This window comes from Danio rerio, chromosome 5 (assembly GCF_049306965.1).
Source record: "Danio rerio strain Tuebingen ecotype United States chromosome 5, GRCz12tu, whole genome shotgun sequence".
NCBI classification, from domain to species: Eukaryota; Metazoa; Chordata; class Actinopteri; order Cypriniformes; family Danionidae; genus Danio; species Danio rerio.
Genome location: NC_133180.1, coordinates 67,473,052 through 67,493,477, shown reverse-complemented (window position 1 = coordinate 67,493,477; position 20,426 = coordinate 67,473,052). Strand labels below are relative to the sequence as shown.

General features: G+C 37.4%; 3 protein-coding genes and 1 non-coding gene across 6 annotated transcripts in view; 2 read left to right on the top strand and 2 right to left on the bottom strand.

The window, feature by feature from the left end:
* Positions 1 to 20,426, bottom strand: part of lrwd1 (leucine-rich repeats and WD repeat domain containing 1) — a 779,065-nt gene that overhangs the window by 656,699 nt on the left and 101,940 nt on the right. The gene's annotated exons all lie outside the window — the stretch shown is intronic.
* On the top strand, positions 1,216 to 8,416 carry LOC101883779 (uncharacterized). 2 transcript variants are annotated; one of them, XM_005165571.6, is made up of 3 exons: positions 1,216 to 1,244; positions 2,143 to 2,314; positions 5,455 to 8,416. In XM_005165571.6, exons 2-3 carry the CDS (start codon positions 2,260 to 2,262, stop codon positions 6,342 to 6,344), a joined length of 945 nt encoding a protein of 314 aa, XP_005165628.1. In that variant the 5' UTR covers positions 1,216 to 1,244; positions 2,143 to 2,259; the 3' UTR covers positions 6,345 to 8,416. The 2 variants fall into 2 exon arrangements, with proteins under 2 accessions (XP_005165628.1, XP_021332337.1); XM_021476662.3 differs by having other exon boundaries at positions 1,216 to 1,315.
* On the top strand, positions 8,420 to 13,764 carry pex12 (peroxisomal biogenesis factor 12). Its single transcript, NM_200205.2, has 3 exons — positions 8,420 to 8,735; positions 10,754 to 11,289; positions 13,210 to 13,764. Exons 1-3 carry the CDS (start codon positions 8,610 to 8,612, stop codon positions 13,598 to 13,600), a joined length of 1,053 nt encoding a protein of 350 aa, NP_956499.2. The 5' UTR covers positions 8,420 to 8,609; the 3' UTR covers positions 13,601 to 13,764.
* On the bottom strand, positions 16,722 to 16,820 carry LOC137495808 (Z30 small nucleolar RNA). The gene has a single exon (XR_011015785.1). It is a non-coding gene; the product is annotated as a Z30 small nucleolar RNA (small nucleolar RNA).

The window sequence follows — 20,426 nt, the reverse complement described above, 5'->3', positions numbered from 1 at the left end:
TTGTAATGACTAACTTGAATATATTTGTAAATTTCATTGGAATGCATGTGTTGAAATGTCATAATGGTATTTTTTATTTATTATTTCTTTTTTACAAATTTGCCCTTTTCATTTTTATTATTATTTTATCTTATTATAGTTCATTTTTTATTTTCCATTTATTTGTTTATGTATTATTTGTTCGCATGTGAATACATACTTTTTTATGGCTCTGTCAGGATGGGATGGGTGTTCTTTGATTAGTATTTGGTTACTAATACATTATGTATGTATCACATTTTTTCTGAAACAATAAAAGTGTTTAAAAAACATAACATGTACATCATGGGCTTCACAAAATGCTTTCATTTGAGTAATGATTTGTTCATTTTTATTATTTATATTTGCATCATTCATTCATTCATCATCATCAATTCATTTTCCTTCAGTCCCTTATTTATCAGGGGTCACCACAGCAGAATAAACCGCCAACTATTCCAGCATATGTTTTGAGCAGCAGATGCTCTTCCAGCTGCAACCCAGTACTGGGAAACACCCATACGCTCTCACATTCACGAGCACATTCATACACCACGGCCAATTTAGTTGAGTCAATTCCCCTAAAGCGCATGTCTTTGAACTGTGGGGGACACCAGAGCACGCAGAGGAAATTCACGCCAACATGGAGAGAACATGCAAACTCCACACAAATCTGCCAACTGGCCCAGCCGGGACTCGAACCAGCGACCTTCTTGCTTCAATGTTGCATTGCAAAATAACATCAAAATGTACAACATGTAGATATAATTTAGCCTGATTTGTGGGTATGGTCTATACTATGAGATGTAAACATAGAATAAAATGTATGGTCATACTTTATTATTGTCTATGTAAATAAGCATACTGCATTAGAAGGTGTAGTACTACAATAAGTCAGGAAAAACGTGGAAGAATATGTTAAGGATAATATTAGGTATTTCGTTTGTTAAAGATAAAATCTTTGACAATAATTATGTGTTTTAATACTTTGCTGGTATTTTACATGATTGTTTTGAGTATGCTACACACTCTGACCATAAATCTCTCTTTTGCCAAGAATGATTGAAATACAGGCAGCCAATCGAACATCACCGAGCTACATGCAGGCAGCCAATCGACATTCACTGAGCCTCATACAGGCAGCCAATCGGCATTCGTTGAGCCATGCAGCCAGCCAATCGGTATTCGCTAAACAATACACAACGTAGGCAAATGTCCCGCCCAAGGTATGGCTAACGTTACATGTTATAGAATTATTATCCTTATGTTATGGGTGTCGTGCGTCTGTTTATTTAAAGTAAGTGTATTATTATACGTGAGTGTGATATAGAGAATTTTTACCACCAATTACCTCGCGGTTTGACCTGCTTTAACTCTTGTAATCAATGCTAATATAAGTTACGTAGCATTAGGTAACTTAAATGTTTACCATAGATATAAACACCTTAACGTTATTTATAGTTGCTTATGCTATGAATGTAACGTTTCCTCCCATTTATATTTCGATGTAATTTTTTTGGCTAAGTGGTTATTTAAGAGATTTCCTAAAATAGTAAACAGCTTAATGCTCATATCACAGCTGATAAATCTTTCATATGTGACAGATAAAACTACCTAATGATGATTTAACATATATTTAACAGCTAGTTTGTTTTCTTTTATGTATCTGTTCAACCGTGTTTCCCTTTCTATATTTTCATCATGCATATTTTTAGACCTTTGCTATATCACTTATACAGTTATTGTGGTGACAAATAAACAGGTTACTCCCATTCTTCAACCAGTTCGATATGAGACTGCTAAATGAAAATGACTTTTTACTATAATATTATAAAAGTACCTTTCTCCATGTTTGTGACATACACAAGATATGTATTATGATGTTATAATAGCATTTAGTTTTTCATTGATGAACCATGTTTATCAAACAAAATAAACAAGTTAGGTTAGCCAACAGTTAATGTTTTTTTGTTTGCTTCTTACAAATTTGTGCATTAGTTTTTTTTTTTTGTTTTTTTTATTCTTATTTTCTTAATTTATTCCTATTAATAGATAGATAAATTGGAGATAGAATGTGTTTATTAATGGAAGAAAACCTTAACTGAAGCATTTCCTCCCTTGCAGATCTGCTCCAGTCATGAAGCTCATCCTTTTTCATTAAAGCTCCTCCATCTGTAATGAAGCTCCCCCTCTTTCCATGAAGCTCCTCCTCTATCAGTTCATATATAAATACTGGAAAACATGAGTGATCCAGAACCCTGCAGAATTAAACAGGAAGATTCTGAAGAACAAATAGGTTTGTGTTTATTAGCAATTCTTTAATAAGGGTGTTGAAGAACAATAAACATTAAAGGTGCCATATACTGCATTGATTTAATAAGTTAAATTATGCTCTTATATCTACCTAGTAGGTATATGGCTTAGATAAGTTTAGAAATGGTTTTATATGCTCATTTATTCCCATAAATTATCGCTAGAATCAGAAGGTCCAAATTGACCTTTTTTTGGAAAGGTTGTGAATATTAATGAGCTGTGCTCTGACAAATGCAGCCTGCTTGCTCCCTCCCTCTCTCACACACACACAAACATACAATAAGGCTTAAATGATAGTTAAACTAAAAAAAAGAGACAGGCAGAGATGTATTGTGTTGTATTTTAAAGTTATGATGTGAAAGAAAACACAACCAGGAATTAATATCAACCTCTGCGGTAAATTGTGGTCTACATTCATTGCTACATTCTACACTATGTACACACTTATATTCAGCTGTCTACATTTGTTTGTTGAAATATATGCAGCAACGTTCTTAATAAACATGATAAATTAACAAAACACACAATTAAGCAAATCTTATGCCTCTTCAGGGTAGGGATGCAACGATTATAGATTTTAGTTGTATGATTATAGTCTGAATAATTATCATGGTTTCACGGTTATCACAATTATTATGCATTTATTAAATTCAAAACACTACTAGTTTAGAAAATCACATGAAAACTCCTTTTATTTTAAATTGTTATTTATTGCTGCTCAATAACTAAATAATAATACAAAAAATAATAATAAAACAAATATTAGTCTATTTCTCTTTGGACTTAAAAATGAGTGAAAACAAGTTTTTGGCATTTAAACATAAATAATAATTTTACACTGAAAATAAATGACAAAACAATGAACAAATAAATTAAAAAAGAATAAATAAAAATATTTGTCTAATGTAAATCTGAGCATCATATTTGCTAATTATTTCCCTTTTAAATTGAACAAATATAGTCAAAGGCTGCTGAACCTCTGTCTGAAAGGCACTTTTGATCGACTATAACTTGTTAGGTTTTTTCATTTTATTCTTTTTTGTCTTTGAAGTAGAAATGTGTATATTCCATACAAAGTGTGAAGCTGAACGGTCAGTTCTTGTAAGGTGAATTGCGGTGTGCTTGTGCCATTCTTTTACCTAGGTGCACCTGAAAAGCGTGAGGGTGTTGTGCCGCGTGTGCACTCCCAATATGCACGCAAGAAAAGAAATAACAAACGTGCACGTGCAAAGACATAACATGTGAACGGCCCTTAGGTAATAGCCTCACCCATAGTGAATCCAGTGTGCGTGGGTATTAGCCTCAGTATACAAACTTGGAACTTTACACTAGCGCACAGTTGGCATAAGTTGGCGCAACTTTAGTTGCAGCAGTTTGTTCTGTGTCAAAACGCGGTGTTGAGAAGCCTTTATGATTAATTAACCATGACAAATTAAATCGCAATTAATAGTGAAATCGTTCAATCATTGCCTCCCTACTTCAGGGTGGAGCTGAATATATTTACAATCTGTATGTATATCCTGTGTTTTGTGTCAGACAAGCATATGAACGGATGGCTCATGGAGTCGATGCATTGTAATGTATAAAAAACAATCTGTGTTTCTCCTTTTCAAAATAAGAGTCCCACATAAATAGTAAGTTTAATATAATCTTAGATAAACCTAAAAAGAACTAATGGAGCAAAATGGTAAATGTTGTATTACAAGGAAACCTTGAGGTGTATCAAACGCAGCCTTAGGCGTTCATAATAATAATTCCAGAGCAAATTATCAGTGTGCTTTTTGGCTGGTGATCTCCTGATAATGTGTCAGCTTTTCAGGTCCAGATGACATAGAACGTGACCTAAAGTACATGCAAATTTGGAGGTCGTGCCCCGTGAGTCACGCAACAGTCTGTTTTGTGTTCCGATTTTTCATCGAGCTTTACACTCATGGAATTTTCATGAGAACAAGAGAACAATTGTGTTTGAGACTCACTGTATGGGAATTTCTATTATTCACCTTTAAAGGGCCATGACACCCCCCACTTTCGGTTAAAGTCTACTTTAGAATTTTTTCAAAAGATGCATGATTAATGGGCGTGGAGCTCCGCAAGCATCAGGCAGGAGTGGGCGCGGCCTGCAGGGGAGAAGGGGAGCGAACAACTGTTGATGTCAGTTAGCTCACAAAATGAGACAAACCGTGAGGAGACGCATGAGTTTATAGTTTACAAAGTTAAAATGCAAAGAAAAAAACTGGAATTTAATGCCCTACTACATTTGTTATTCGTAATCTCATATACAGACAACCACAATTTATATCATTATAAAGATAATCGTGTTCATATAAACACTATAAATAAGGACTTTTCCCTCAATCCCCGGGTCTGAACCATAGATCTTAAATGCAGACTCAGTGCAGCAGGTCTCCTGACCTGCCTATTTTAACCATTAGTCCAGCTGGTAATCGGAGGATTTAGGCAAACACAGCAGCACGGCGACGTGTCTGAATGTGAATGAACTCCTGATACAAGACAACATCCGCCATTCTCCAATTCTTGTACTGCTCTCCCGACAAAAATGCTAGCATCACACACACAGCTTTGCTGTATGATCGGCCCTGACAGGATCGCGGGGAAAAACATGCAACAAACCCCGTGGATCATGGAAACAAACACATACAAGCCTTCATAAACGGCTACTGTGTGCCGTGGGTCCGTGAACCACAGCTTGAGTTTGGCACTGGTCTGGCAGGTCTGCCTCTGCCTTGCCTTCGGAAAGCACGTGCTGTCGTGCTCTCATGAATAATTAAGTAGCCGGCTCTTCTCATAGGATAAGAAACCTCCGCTATGAATAATAATGAGAAACCGACGCGTCATCATTGTACTTGCAGTACTGCGCTACGTCACCCATTTTGATCCCGCCCCAAAAATCATTTTAAACCCGGAAGCGGAAATTAGCTGACAAAAGCTCAAAATTATCCAGTTTTCCCCACAATGAAAGCTGACAGATGCTAACATTGTCTTAACTGATGCTCAACACACACAAATCTGTTAATATATAAAAAAAAAGTTCTCCAGGGTGTCCTGAACCTTTAGAAGCTTTGAACAGTATTAACTTGAATCTTTTCTTTCATTTGATTTCAGATCTAATTGAAGCGAATGAGGGGAGTGAAGAGGAGAAACAAGTCGAAGCGGTGAAAATCCCTCATTTACAGACTTGTGGTATTTTTTTTATTGAAAGGAGAGAAAAGAAATGCTTCACCTTCACTCATTGTTGGAAGAGTTTTAGGCGACCTAATAATCACATCACAATCCACAACGGAGAGAAAGCATTCACATGCGATCGATGCGGAAAGAGTTTCACACGCAAAGAAAGGCTTAAAGAACACACGAGGATCCACACTGGAGAGAAACCCTTCGCTTGTGCTCAGTGTGGGAAGAGATTCGGATGCTCATCGAACCTTAAACAGCACATGATGACTCACACTGGAGAGAAACCACACAAATGCGATCAATGCGGCAAGACATTTTTGAAGCCGTCAGATCTGATCAGCCACCTCAGAGTTCATACAAACGAGAAGCCTTATTCGTGTTCGGTGTGTGGAAAGAGTTTCACACATCAACAGTATTTAAGAAAACATCAGAAGTTCCACTCTGGGGTGAGAGAGTACGTGTGCTTCGAGTGCGAGAAGACTTTCATTAGGGTTGAAGAATTGAAACGGCACCAGAGGATTCACACTGGAGAGAAGCCTTACAAGTGTTCACACTGCGACACCAGTTTCAGTCAGATACAACACCTCAGAACACACCAGAGGATTCACACCGGAGAGAAACCTCACAAGTGTTCACACTGCGACAAGAGATTCACTCAGTTAGGAGTCCTGAAGACACACGAGAGGATTCACACCGGAGAGAAACCGTACACGTGTGATCAGTGCTTCAGGAGTTTCACATATTCATTACAGCTCAAGAAACACATGAAAATCCACACTGGAGAAATGCGGGAGATGTCGGAAGAGAGTGTTGATGGTTGAGTGTGGAAAGTCTATCCATTTGTCTTCTATTTGATTCTGTTATTATTTAAAAAAGTTTCTGAGGTCATGGGCGTTGTTAGGCCTATTTTAGGGGGGCTGTAGCCTATAATTCTATTCAGCATCTCAAAAACTCTTACGATTAGCTCATAAACTAAACACTAAATTATCGCCTGTCCCCTTTAAATTTGATATGAAAACGGTCGAAGAATCCGGCTCCTCCCCGTCTTTCGTTTTTCATTTGATCAGCAAACCACAGCTGTGCAGAGATATTATAGATACACTTGTATAACACGTACACCAATGTCATGGAGGAGCAATCGGGTTTCCCATCTACAGTTTCATCGGTGCTCACCTCATAATCACAGCTGTTTCCTCGAAAAAGTAGCATTTATTGAACATTCATTCATTCATTTTCTTGTCGGCTTAGTCGCTTTATTAATCCGGGGTCGCCACAGCGGAATGAACCGCCAACTTATCCAGCAAGTTTTTACACAGCGGATGCCCTTCCAGCCACAACCCATCTCTGGGAAACATCCACACACACATTCACACACTATGGACAATTTAGCCTACCCAATTCACCTGTACCGCATATCTTTGGACTGTGGGGGAAACTGGAGCACCCGGAGGAAACCCACGCGAAGGCAGGGAGAACATGCAAACTCCACACAGAAACGCCAACTGAGCCGAGGTTTGATCCTGCGACCTTCTTGCTGTGAGGCAACAGCACTACCTACTGCGCTACTGCCTCGCCTCATATCGAACATTTCGCTATTTAAATTTCAAAATGAACTACCAAAATAAAACACATTAAAGTGCCTGTGGCATTAACTATACCATACAGTCTTGCTCAGAAAGGATTAAACACAGTGACAGAACCACTTAGTGAATGTACTCATTTAAACTGCCAGAGTCACTGTTAGAGATGGAAACATCAAGTGTTGTGGTATTTTAAAAAAGCCTTATTTATTATGAATCAGATCATGAAATGTGTGAATTAGCCTGTAGTTTTAATGTTTATATATGTTTAAATTCACAGTTTAATTAGAAAAGTGGCTGTTTTGATTTTTTTTAAACATGGAAGCAAAAAATGTACTTGATTATAGAAAGTGGTTTTTACTACAGTAAACAGGTGTTTTAAGCCTATTTGGCTCATTCACAACTCAAACGGCTATCTAAACATAATAGTTATAATAACTCATTTCTAATAACTGATTTATTTTATCTTTGCCATGATGACAGTAAATAATGTTTTGCTAGATATTTTTCAAGACACTTCTACAGCTTAAAGTGACTTAAAGGCTTAACTAGGTTAATAAGGTTAACTAGGCAGGCTAGGGTTATTTGGCAAGTTATTGTATTAAGATGGTTTGTTCTGTAGACTATCGAAAAAATATAGCTTAAAGGGGCTAATTATTTTGACCTTAAAATGGTTCATAAAAAATTAAAAAACTGCTTTTATTCTAGCCGAAATAAAACAAATAAGACTTTCTCCAGAAGAAAAAATATTATCAGACATGCTGTGAAAATTTCTTTGCTCTGTTAAACATAATTTGGGAAATATTTAAAAAAGAAAAAAAAATTCAAACAGGGTTTAATAGTACTGATTGCAACGTTATGCATGTATGTATGCATGTATGTATACACACACAATTTAGTTTATCCAATTCAACTATACCCGCATGTCTTTGGACTGTGGGGGAAACCGGAGCACCCAGAGGAAACACACACAAGTTTGAGGAGAACATGCAAACTCCACACAGAATTGCCAATTGACCCAGCAGGGGCTCAAACCAGCGGCTTTCTTGCCGTGAGGCGATCGTGCACCCCACTGCGCCGCTGTGACGCCACAGGTTGATATATGCAAGTGATTCATTTGATTCATCTTTAAAGGATTTATTCATATGATTCCTTTGGTTCCTTTTTATCTAAATTCAATTGTCCTATAAAATGTAAAACTCTACGAAATACACACACAGATTGTAGGTCTACAGTAGATTATCATGAACCCTCCAGCACAGCAGGTGTCAGTACAAACCCGTTTTATTGATGTTAAAGCCCCAAGAAGAAAACGCGTCTGACAGGGAAAAAAAAGTGTTGCGACAGATGATGACCGTTGACCAGTGCGTTGATTTCCAGCACTGTAACTCTCCTGAATTATTTTGTTTGGTAAAATGAGCACCATTGTCCTCATTAAAAGGCTCGACTGACGTACCTGTAGGAAGGCGTTATTGTTGTTTGCAGTAGTTTTCCTCATCAGGTGTGATGGCGGAGCGAGGAGCTCATTTAACCACAGCTGCCCCGGCTGAAGATCGACCCTCAGTGTTTGAGGTTTTAGCGCAGGACTCTTTAATGACCGCTGTCAAACCCGCTTTACTGCATGCTGTCAAGGTATGCTCGCTTTTTCATCATACTGTACTCCTGCATTTGTACTCCTTGAGTTTTGGACTGTGACGATAAATAGCGCATGGATAAAATAAATAGTCCATTTTCCCATATTATGCTCCATCGTTTACTTTGTGGCTTCTTTTTTACGGTAAAACTATCAGAATTTATGTAGGCGCATTATTACACGCCATTACGGGGATGCTGACTGAAACATCAATGACAGCATCGTGAGGAAGTTGCAATCAAATACAGTGTTTAGCAATGAGGCGAAAACAGTAAGATCAATATGAAACTACGTAAAGCGTCATTAGGAGGTAAAGCAAAAAATTGCTATTATTGGGCAGGGTTTCACAGGAATATAAGGATCCCTAGATAGTATGTCAAAGAAAGAAGATCAAAAGGAACTCAATTTAGGGCAGGTGTAAAATGTGCCTGTCTGGTTTCTTCATAAAGACTATGAGTACACTTGTAAAACACTAGTGTAATAAATGTGTCCAAAACATTATTTGGAATGTATTTCCTTTGTATTATTAATAATAATCTATTTAAAATATTACTTGTAGAATGATTCCTTTCTATTAAGGTAAAGTACAGTAAATGTATTATTTATACGTGTATATTAATTACATATATACAGTTCTCAGCATATATGAGTGCACACCTCACAGATCTCTCAGTTAAATTCACATTTTCAATAGGATGCTTTACAATATTTGTGCAAATATATTAGATTAGTCAGTTCTGAAGCCAAATTTGGAGCTAATCTAACAAAAAACTTATTACAGTCCAAAATTGGTACATACAAATGTATGTTTGGGAAAAACCATTAAATAAAGATAAAAAAGAGAAAAAATCAAGAGAAACAAAAAAATCTATAATATTTTGTTAAAATTTTGTAATTTGTTTATATTTTCTGCAATATGTCCCATAAATAATGTATCGTCCTTCCATTTCTAAAGATGTTCGATGACTAAAGCATTATTTCAATAAACATATCGGTTATGTACCAAAATATATGACCGTTATTCTCTTAAAAATGGATTAAAATATTAATTTTGCAAATGGGGTGTACTCATTTATGTTGAGCATGATGTATATATATATGTGTGTATGTATATATATATATATAGTGTACGTGAGTGCTGTAAAGGTATCAAAATGTAAAATTGTGTCGTAAAATCTAAGGTCTGCTGCAATTAACACTATTGGTGTGTCTAGCGTAATAACCCCAGGGGTCCCAATCCAATGGAAAAAGAATTAAAAGGCTAGAGCCTTTTTTTTGCATGTTGTTATTTTATGCAACTCATTCATTTTCTTGTCGGCTTAGTCCCTTTATTAATCCGGTGTCGCCACAGCGGAAGGAACCTCCAACTTATCCAGCAAGTTTTTACGCAGCGGATGCCCTTCCAGCCGCAACCCATCTCTGGGAAACATCCACACACACATTCACACACACACTCATACACTAAGGACAATTTAGTCTACCCAGTTTACCTGTATCGCATGTCTTTGGACTGTGGGGGAAACCGGAGCACCCGGAGGAAACCCGCGGGTTTTGCAGGGAAAACGCAGGGAAAACATGCAAACTCCACACAGAAACGCCAACTGAGCTGAGGCTCGACCCAGCGACCTTCTAGCTGTGAGGCGACAGCACTACCTACTGCACTACTTCTTCGATTTGATGCAACTAATAAATACTGTTTTTATCTTCTGTAGGTTATGGCTAAAATATGGTTATTCTAATAGTTTAATAACATATATGATATTTTTGGAAATCACCAAGCAACCCCTCCTCATTGTCTCATGACCCCCACTTTGGGAACCACTGGTGTATACTGCTAGCTCCAAGTAAAGCCAGCAGGCATAAGTCTCATTTAAAGAGATGGTATCAGATTGGTTTATGGTTTCACAGATGCCAGAATTTTTGCAGTATCAGCAAGTATTCCTGATACTAGTATCGGTATCGGAACAACCCTAAAAATATCCTTAAAAAATGTAACTACCGTATTTACATTCCACAGATTCTCGCTACATCTAACCCTGCCCGCTATGGAGTTCTCTGGAGGAGGTTTGATGAGATTTACGTAATCCTGGATATGTTATTGCAGCATCACTTCCTGTCCCGCACCAGCGCCTCATTTTCAGAGAACTTCTATGGCCTGAAGCGTGTGGGATCACATAGTGCCCGTGCTGCCCATTTGGGACTGCGGCGGAGGCAACACTGGCGCTCTTTACTCCTGCTGGCCCTCATTCCATACCTGCACACCAAACTGGAGAAAATCCTGGCGCGACAGAGAGACGAGGACGATTTCTCCATCCGCTTGCCGCAGTCCTTCCTGCAGAAGATGTACAGGGCGTTTTTGGCTGCGTATCCTTTCGTGTGCATGGCGTGGGACGGCTGGGTCTTCTGCCAACAGCTTTTGTACGTTTTCGGCAAAACACGGACACATTCTCCACTTCTGTGGCTTGCCGGGGTTAAACTGTCATATCTCACGGCTAATGACATACACAGTCTGGATCTCAAGCCTTCAGGCCCAGAATTGAGCTCCGGTCAAAGGTGAGTTTATTTAGTGCTTTAATTTGCAAACTATATTGCTGGGTTCATACAGCCATGGAAAACCTGGAAAAGTCATTTTGACATGGCATTTTCCAGAAAAGTGCTGAAAAATCAGGAAAAAAAACACTAAATTTAGGAAAAGTCATGGAATTCTGAGATGGCATTTCACAGAAAAGTTTTGGAAAATCAGTAAAACCCACAAAGTTTTGGAAAACTCATGTAAATATTTTTAACTAATATCTGTATATTGAATATAGGTTAGTTGTCTTCTTTTTCTGTCCCTGGGCAATCCCATACTCTAATATTCTTAGTGCTGCGTATACATTATCTATATAGAAAAATAAATGTAAACTAAATAGATTTTTGCCAGGGCAAGGTACTGTCTCGCAGCGCTCAACCTGAAAGTGAAAACTCTAGTGACCAGTTCATGAACTAGGGCCCTCACTGTTCTGGCACCCTAGGCAGCCACCTAGGTCACCTCCATGGACGCGCCGGCCCTAATTTTTGCATTTTGTTTGTTATGCTGTTATCAATTCGAACGTGCATTGTTTTTCTTATTATTTACCAAGTATACTTAAGACATTATATAAAACTTTAGGTCAAGACAATTTACTTGAAAGTCCATTAGAAAGAAATGAGACGTATTTATGTGTTCACGTCAAATTAAATTCTCAAGCGATTTTATATACATACAAAGCATATTAAAGTTTGACGTTTCAAATAACCGTTGTTGCAATAAAATGAAAAAATATTGTGGACATATTGTTCAGCTGTCATTCATCATAACATTTACACAAAAATTAAAAGATAAACTTATTTTGACCTGTACTTCTTAAAGCATGTAATATAATAAGTATGGCACAGTAAAGCCTGGTTTATACTTCTGCGTTAAGTGATCGGCGTGACCCATGGCGCATGCAACGCACGTAGCCATGCATTTATACTTCTGAGCGCTGTTTCTGTTGTTCTACAATAACACTTCCGATACACTAGTTGGCAGTGAAGTGTAAATGTTCCTCCGGTCGAGTCTCTTCGCTAGTGTTTTTTTTTAATGCTTCCTTAATGTACAAGTGGTTCAAACTCGCTCATTTTGAGGCAGGAACCGGCGGACGTGCAACAACTTTAACCATAAGGTAAACACAACAAAACTTTTCATCTGAAGCTCCTTCACGGGACTGGACACTTGTAAACAGTCGCTCCAACAGACTCACGCGGTTCTCGGTCCCACCCATACTCGTCAGTACTTCCAAGCTGACCAATCACAGAGCTTGCGCTATGCGCTGCTGCGACGTGTAGTTCGATTTTTTGAGAGGTGCAAAACAGCAACGCCGACAGCCACGGCGAGGGCTGTGCGTCCATGTGTAGGCTGCCCCATAGCATACGCATGTGCTTGACGCAGAAGTGTAAATCAGCCTTAAATTTTAATATATTTTAAATGATTAAAAACCTTTTCTTTGTGAGTATTTTTAGAGTATTTTAATATGTCATCTTGGTCCAAATTTGCAGGATTTTTTTGTCTATAAACTACTGTTACATTAAATAGCATTTAGTAGGTGCCCTCTGTAAATGAAGGTAAAAGTACACAAACTAGACACTCTAACCATTCACTTCCGCATTTGGAATGCCGATTTGATGGCTTTCATAGCAATTCTTTTAACCATGCCCCTCTTACCATTAGTTTGTTATGAGGGAATGATGTGCATAAAGAAAGCCCCGCCCCCTACTCAATATCTCACTTCAGTTGGAAGTACATTAACATGCTAAAGTCTCAGCAACTTCAGTTTCTCACAAGCATTAATTTATTTGATGCTTGAAATACATCCATTAATTAATAAATTAATCATTTTTAGTACCTTTACGTTTTTTTGCACATCAAAATATAAAGCTGTGTACTTAAACTAAATCCTATCCTGTTTGCAGCTTTGGAGAGAAATTACAGCGAGTGGTCTCGACGGCGGTCGGTGGTGTGGCGGTGTCTCTGTCCACCAGCTTGTCGATTGGCGTGTTTTTCCTGCAGTTCCTGGAATGGTGGTATTCGTCGGAAAACCAGAGCACCGTGAAGTCCTTGACCTCCCTCCCGACACCTCCTCCCCCCCTCCACCTTCACAGCCAGGAGACGTCTCACACACACATCAAAGTGTGTCCGATCTGCAGGAAAGTGCGCACCAATGACACCGCGCTGGCCACGTCCGGCTACGTGTTCTGTTACAGGTGTATATACGTGTACGTGAAAGCCAACCACAGGTGTCCCCTCACCGGCTACCCTTCAGAACTGCAGCACCTCATTAAAATATACACCCCTGACGGATAGACTGGTCATATTTCAAGATGCCCTTATGTGAATGCCCGAATTTATATAAATATTGCAAAGTGTTCAGATAACTGCTATTTCAAATGTGACCAAAATCTAAATCTGTAATGTGGTTTGAATAGACTACTAATTTATAAATAGTAATAAATTTGTACAGAAATCAATGTTGCTGACTCTTATTTAATGTAATGTGTGTATTTACAAAGTGTATTTATCGTGTATGGCCATACACCCAAGCGCTTTACTATCATGAGAGGGGGAGGTCTCCACACCACCACCAGTGTGCAGCATCCACTCGGATCATGCAACGGCAGCCACAGGACAACGGCACCAGTGCGCTCATCACACACCAGCTATTGACCTTATTCTAAAATGCGGAAGTGCGCCTGTTTTCGCGATTGTCTTAGAACTTCCGATTCTGTCACCTATGGGAGAAATGACTAGGAATAATAAACGGCAGAAAATGGCCAAACTACTTGCTCAACAAACAAATGTTTGCATGACTATACAGACCAAGTAGCATAATATAATAAGAAAATATTAAATTGCAACATCAACCAGCGTAACGAGCAGTTGTTAACGTCAAAAAATGAATGGAAGTGAATGTGACCGGAAGTCGCGAGACAAAAAGATTCAAATGGCAGCGCTCACTCGACAGCTGAGAATAAGGTGAATAGGGGAAGCGGAGAGACAGTGATAGAGCCAATTCAGCGGATGGGGATGACTGGGAGGCCATGATAGTTAAGGGCCGATGAAGGGAGTTTGGTCAGGACACCGGGGTTAAACCCAGGGGCGGATTTAGTGATTTTAAGTAATTCCAGACATGGGGCCCAAAAGTTTGTACTTTAATTTTATCTTGATTGATCTATTTTGCTTTTGTTTCGTAAATTACTCGTATATCTCCTTTTCTATATATATATTTTTAAGACTTATTTTTGGCCTTTTTTAGATAGGACAGTATTGAGACAGGAAACAAAGTGGGGGGGAAAGAGAGAGAGAGGGGGGTAGGGTAGGGAACTGTCGTCGAGCCGGGATTCGAACTCACGTCGCTCTGATGTGCTATTGCACCATATGTCGGCGCGCTAACCACTAGGTTATTGCGCCAATTCTATATTTTGTCTTAATGCAAAATAATAACATCTGACGAAACTTTTTAAATGTTTTACACCGTTCCATTCAATTTAAATGGCTTAATTAATTTATATAGAGAACATTTTTATATCGCATGCAAGAGTTAATGCTGGATTTACAGTGTCTACCATCTGTCACAGCTTGTTACAGTACAGCAAGTGTGTGGAGCAGATCAACATACAAGCCAAGACCTCACTGACTGATACATGGCGTATGAAATCATTGTTTAGTTTCTTTATATGGGCTGCTCATGAAGAATACGGTTTTAAATTCAACCATGCTATTGTTAAACATGGTAGAAAAACTTTACTTTGTGTCTTATTAAATGAATGAGACACTCCATGACCTTGAAGACTTTTTTTTTTTTTTTTTTTTTGGTCCTTCACGCTGTTGACCAATAGGAGTACAGAAGTTCTTCAGCACACAGCTTTCAATTACAGCGAAATGAGAGATGACAGAGCTGTGATTAAAGATGGAAATAATGGGAGAAGGGAAGACCATTATAAAAAGTCCCTCTCTCCCTCTGTATGTCTTGCTCTAAATCAAAAAGACTTAATGTGAGTAGAGCTGCATGATATTGGAAAACTTGCATTGTGATATTTAGCTATATATTGTAATATAAAACTTCACCAGTTATTTTGAATAGCTCTAGTTGGAAAGAATCATTTTATATTGTTTGGGGTGGTTTTGTTGAGGAGTGCATAAAATATAATAAAATTACCAGCATAGATAAATACAGTAGAGCAAACAAAGCATATCAGTATTCAGGGATAAATAAAATAATCAAAATGTCCAATAACGCTGTGTACAGTCTTAGTGGTATATATTTTATACAATAAATCTTTGTTAAATCTACAATTGTAAGAATGTGCACAAATGTTTTAAATTCACTTAAAATCTTGATTTACAGGCCTTAAAAACACATGCCACTGATAATTTCTTTATTTAGGTTAAACTGAAAAGACTTCATGTGTTCTGAACTGTTTTACCAGATCAACTCCACATTCTGTTATGTGGCTATTGTGGATTCTCACATTACAATATTGATGCTGAAATTATACATTGTGCCATTTCTGAAACAAAAAGGCTGATTATTTGTTCCAAGAATTAAAATTATTAATTTATTATTACATTAATTGGCTAAATTACATTTTACACATATGCTTGAAAATTTACACCTTTATATTAAAGCTTCAGTTTACTTTTTTAGTAAAGAAAAAAAAAAGTCATATTTAGTTGATTTATGCAATTTAAAATGCATAGATTGGAGTCAAAAACATGTGAATTTAAGACATATTAGAGACTGACAGTGTCAATCTATTCTTAAAATTGCATTGTTAAAATTTAGCATCTTAAAAAATAATAATAAAAATAATTAAAAAAAATAAAATAAAAAAAAAATCACAAAAAGGTTAAGCAGTTGCAATATTTTGCAAGAGACAATAGGTGAAAGGTGCTATAAAATAACTTTTACCTTACTTGGGTGTATACTAGCTAACATAAAATGGGAAACAGTCAAATTCTTTGTGAATGGCCTGAAAAACCTCAGCATGAAAATGTGGAGTTTGTGAAATTTACGTTCTTTATTTTGGCACATTTTAAGTTTGCAGTTTACCCACCTAAAAGTGGTCACCATTTCATCAGTTACATGGTTTTTAGTCAAGCAATTTGGCAAAACAGCGTTACAGGACATTAAGCGCCCTTTACCGACCCTTATAAGAGTGTTTAAAAATGGAGCATTGATACTCCCCATCTAAAAATAGAGCCATGGAATTTTCCCAGACCCATGAGAGTCTGAGTTTACCACTCCCCAAAATCTTCCAGAAAGACCTCTGCATAATCCACAACTTGTGCCACTAGGGAAAAAGTCCTCACTGTAAAATAAAGAATATACATGTTCAGTGATAGACAGACCATCTTTGCTTCATTTTGAGGTTTCAGCAATGCTAAACAGCACTTAGATCAAACTTCTTTAAACTTCATCTGTTAGCAGCTCAGAGAGAAGATTAAACCTCAATCAAACCTTGGTCAATGATGCCAAAAAGCAACAATACCAAGTCAAGATGCATTCTTTCACTCATCATTGCAGCTAAACTCTGCTACATAAGAAACATCTGCAGAATCAGCCTGCTGGCTGTTAAACATCTTACATTTTGAAAGTAGCTGAAAAGCATTTTAGCCAAAATCTGAATACAGACCTGCTGGAGGAGAAAAAAAAAAAAAAACACAACAACAGCATAAGATTTTGATGCTGGTCTTGCTGGTTTCAGTGCTGATCCTAACTAACAAAGACCAGCAAAAAGAGCATAAGAACAACATAGGCCTACCTTACCAGCATGTTGGGGGTTTTTTTTCAGCAAGAATGGAAGATACTAAAGGATGGCATCATGAAACACAAGAAACTACTATATATGGTTAACTATAAAAGGTTTAACTAGTTATACCTTTAGTAATAAATAAGCCATTTCCTTCAAACATACAGTTAATTTTAACAAATAAAGGAACCAAATGCCTTAAGGTTACATCAGCCATTTCTAACAACGTAAAGACAAGAGCCAAATAAAAACTTGCATATTTTGCAGATTACTGGTGCTATAAAATTAATGTTGTATTAATTAGGAACCAAAATATCATGTTTCATACTCAAGTTACGAAGTTCTCCTCTTTACGATTTAGTAACATGTCTCCCCTCCTCCCCCTTTCCCTTATAGTCTAGAGCAGGGATGTCAAACTCAATTCCTCGAGGGCCGAAGCCCTGCACAGTTTAGTTTCAACCCTGCTCCAACACACTAACCTGTGGGTTTCAAACAAGCCTGAAGCACTTAATTAGTTTGATCAGGTGTGTTTAATTAGGGTTGGAACTAAACTGTGCAGGGCTGCGGCCCTCTAGGAATTGAGTTTGACATCCCTGGTCTAGAGAGAAGCACGCTTTCAGTAGCTGTCGAGTGTAATGGCCGCACGTACGAGTAGGCTAGTTGACGAAATCAGCTTAAGTGAAAACGCTCTAAAGCTAGCCTGTTATCATGATTTTGGCATTATCGAAAGGCTAAAATAGTCTTTGGTTCTATTTTCCCTTCAAATGTGACTATTTTATAAAAATAAACAAATAGAAGTTAATAAATGATTGAGAAGTTACATTGGAATATGTTCAGCCGTTTTTTCTTATTCTTTTGTTGTCGTCGTCGTCGTCGTCAAAAAAAAAACCGTATCAGTCGCTCTGAAAGAAGTTTCCCTGCAACACCGTCAAAACTGCTTTTATTTGTTGAGTCATTGAACGATTAAATGACGTTCGTGAAGTGATTACGCTTTACAACACACCTGTTCACACTTCATCATCATTAGCCTGTGCAGGGAGCAGCTTCACCTCAATTACCGATGAAGCCTGAGGGATTCATCATTTTAGACAACTAATTACTGTCACAAAGGTATTTCTATAGTGACAATTAATTATATATTCCATCTAAGTCAGTAAATGCAGACTTAAATATTCCATAAGACAAATTGTGTGTGGCTGTATGACGGAGAAAGGGATAGACTTATTTTGTTTCACATATTCTTAAATTTGCACTTAATTGCACGTGTGTATGTGTGTGTGAGAGAGAGAGTATGTGTACATTTTGAGCGCTTGATATTTCAGTGCCTCATTGTTGCACACTTTTGTTCTGATTTACCACAAAACCATATGATTTCTCATTTATTTGTTTTTCTCGTGTTTCTTCATTTTTTTGACAGCAAATGACCCAACTGTGACTTTTTTGACCCTCTAACATTCAAATCATGTTCAGAATTTTTAATAGTGTGAAAAAAAGTCACCAAGAGTCATCCCATGATGATTAAAGAAAAACAGTTTTTGCATTATAACCAGACACTTGCTTTAATCTCATTTCCAGTGGCTTCCTCAGGCAGCGAGTGGCCTCATGGACAGCAGCTTCAGTTCACGTGTTCCTGCCAATCACAGCTGTGAAATCTGACCACTCACATGCTGACAGTGAACAACAGATACTAATAACCAGGATCAGTCTAATGCAGCTCTGTGAATGCCACACACACACACACACACACACACACACACATAACATTATAATAGATATTTGAATGAAAGAATGTTATAAATACAATTTACAACAGTTGAGCCTAAAAATGAAGATGTAGGTGACTTTTCTTCTATACTAAAACATTAAAGAAGACTTTTAGCATATGCCATGTTGGTTTAATGAACAATTATGTTTCAAAGTCAATAGCTAATGGCAGTTTATATAAAATATACACACAAACATACACATATACCAGCAACACACATTTAATACCTGTGACTTGGCAGTACATTTAGGCTTGATAAGTATAAATGCTAATAATGTTCAGAATCTGTTCATGTATTATTTTAAAAATTAGAATATGTTTTTAAGACTCCAGAAGTGCCAGTAGCTAATTCCATTGCGTTTTAAGAATTAAAGAGACAGCTCATCAAAAAACTCCATTTCTGTCAGCATTTATATTCCACTTGCTCCGAACTGGTTTGAGTTTCTTTCTTCTGTTCAACACAAAACAAGATATTTTGAAGAATGTTGGAAAGCAGCAGCCATTGACTCCCATTATTTTTTTGTTTCTGAAATGGAAGTCAATCTGCTGGTTTCCAACATTCAAAATATGTTGTTTTGAGTTCAGCAGAAGAAATGTGTTTATTAATATTTTTGAGTGTAAGGAAATAGTGAGGAAATATTCAATTTTAGGTGAACTCCAGTGGTGGAAAGAGTATTGAAAATCAAAGTACCATTACTTGCCTAAAAATGTAGTGCGTTATGTAGTGTTATAGAGTGAATGTTACTCAAAGTATGAGTAAAAAGTAGACCTTTCAAAAGTACTCAAGATTAGTGGGTAGTGAGTATTACACTGTAAAAAGCTGATGATTTACATGTAATGTGTGTAAACGTAACATTCTGTAGTGCATTTAGTTATTGCCCAGCAGGCACACAATGTCATAAGACGTTAATATTAGGTTAGATTTAGGTTGTGATGTCAGGTGACCAAAGTTCAATGTCTAGCCAGCTTCTAAGGACAACGTTATTTTGACGTCCAATAACGATGTCAAATGATGTTGATATTTGGTTTTATGTTGTGTAGGAAAGTGACCAAAATCCAATGTCGAGCCAACATCTTAAAAGAACACTCTATTGCCGTTAAATACTGAAATTTATTCGCCAGGTATGGCGACTAAAATCCAACATCTGAAAGACTTCATAGTGGTAACGTCCACACATCAAGCTGTAACATCATAGACATTGATAATTGGTTGTGTCAGGAAGTGACCAAAATCCAACATCGAGCCAACATCTTAAACGAACACGGTATTGATGTCAAGTACTGACATTTATTTGTCAGGTATGGCAACCAAAACCAAAAATCTGCTAGACATCATAGTGGTAACGTCCACACAACGTCAAACTGTAAAATGATTAGACGTTAATATTTGGTTGATTTTAGGTTGGATGTTGGACATTGACATCAACCCAATTTTCATTTCTAAACAAAAAGCTATGTCCCCATGACGTTAGGATACAACGTCACGATGCCATTCTTCTCGTCAGTGACATGCATCTAAACAGTCTCTGGCTCATTGCGTGGAAAGATTTTGGAAATCTTCTTGGACACTTTCAATGCTTCCAATCAGTTTGCTGCAATTATAAATCACACATGT

Coding starts and splice junctions, on each gene's coding strand:
- LOC101883779 (XM_005165571.6), top strand. CDS start 2,260: ATGAGTGATCCAGAACCCTGCAGAATTAAACAGGAAGATTCTGAAGAA. Junction 2,315..5,454: donor AGATTCTGAAGAACAAATAG/GTTTGTGTTTAT, acceptor ATTTGATTTCAG/ATCTAATTGAAGCGAATGAG.
- pex12 (NM_200205.2), top strand. CDS start 8,610: ATGGCGGAGCGAGGAGCTCATTTAACCACAGCTGCCCCGGCTGAAGAT. Junction 8,736..10,753: donor CTTTACTGCATGCTGTCAAG/GTATGCTCGCTT, acceptor TACATTCCACAG/ATTCTCGCTACATCTAACCC. Junction 11,290..13,209: donor GAATTGAGCTCCGGTCAAAG/GTGAGTTTATTT, acceptor TCCTGTTTGCAG/CTTTGGAGAGAAATTACAGC.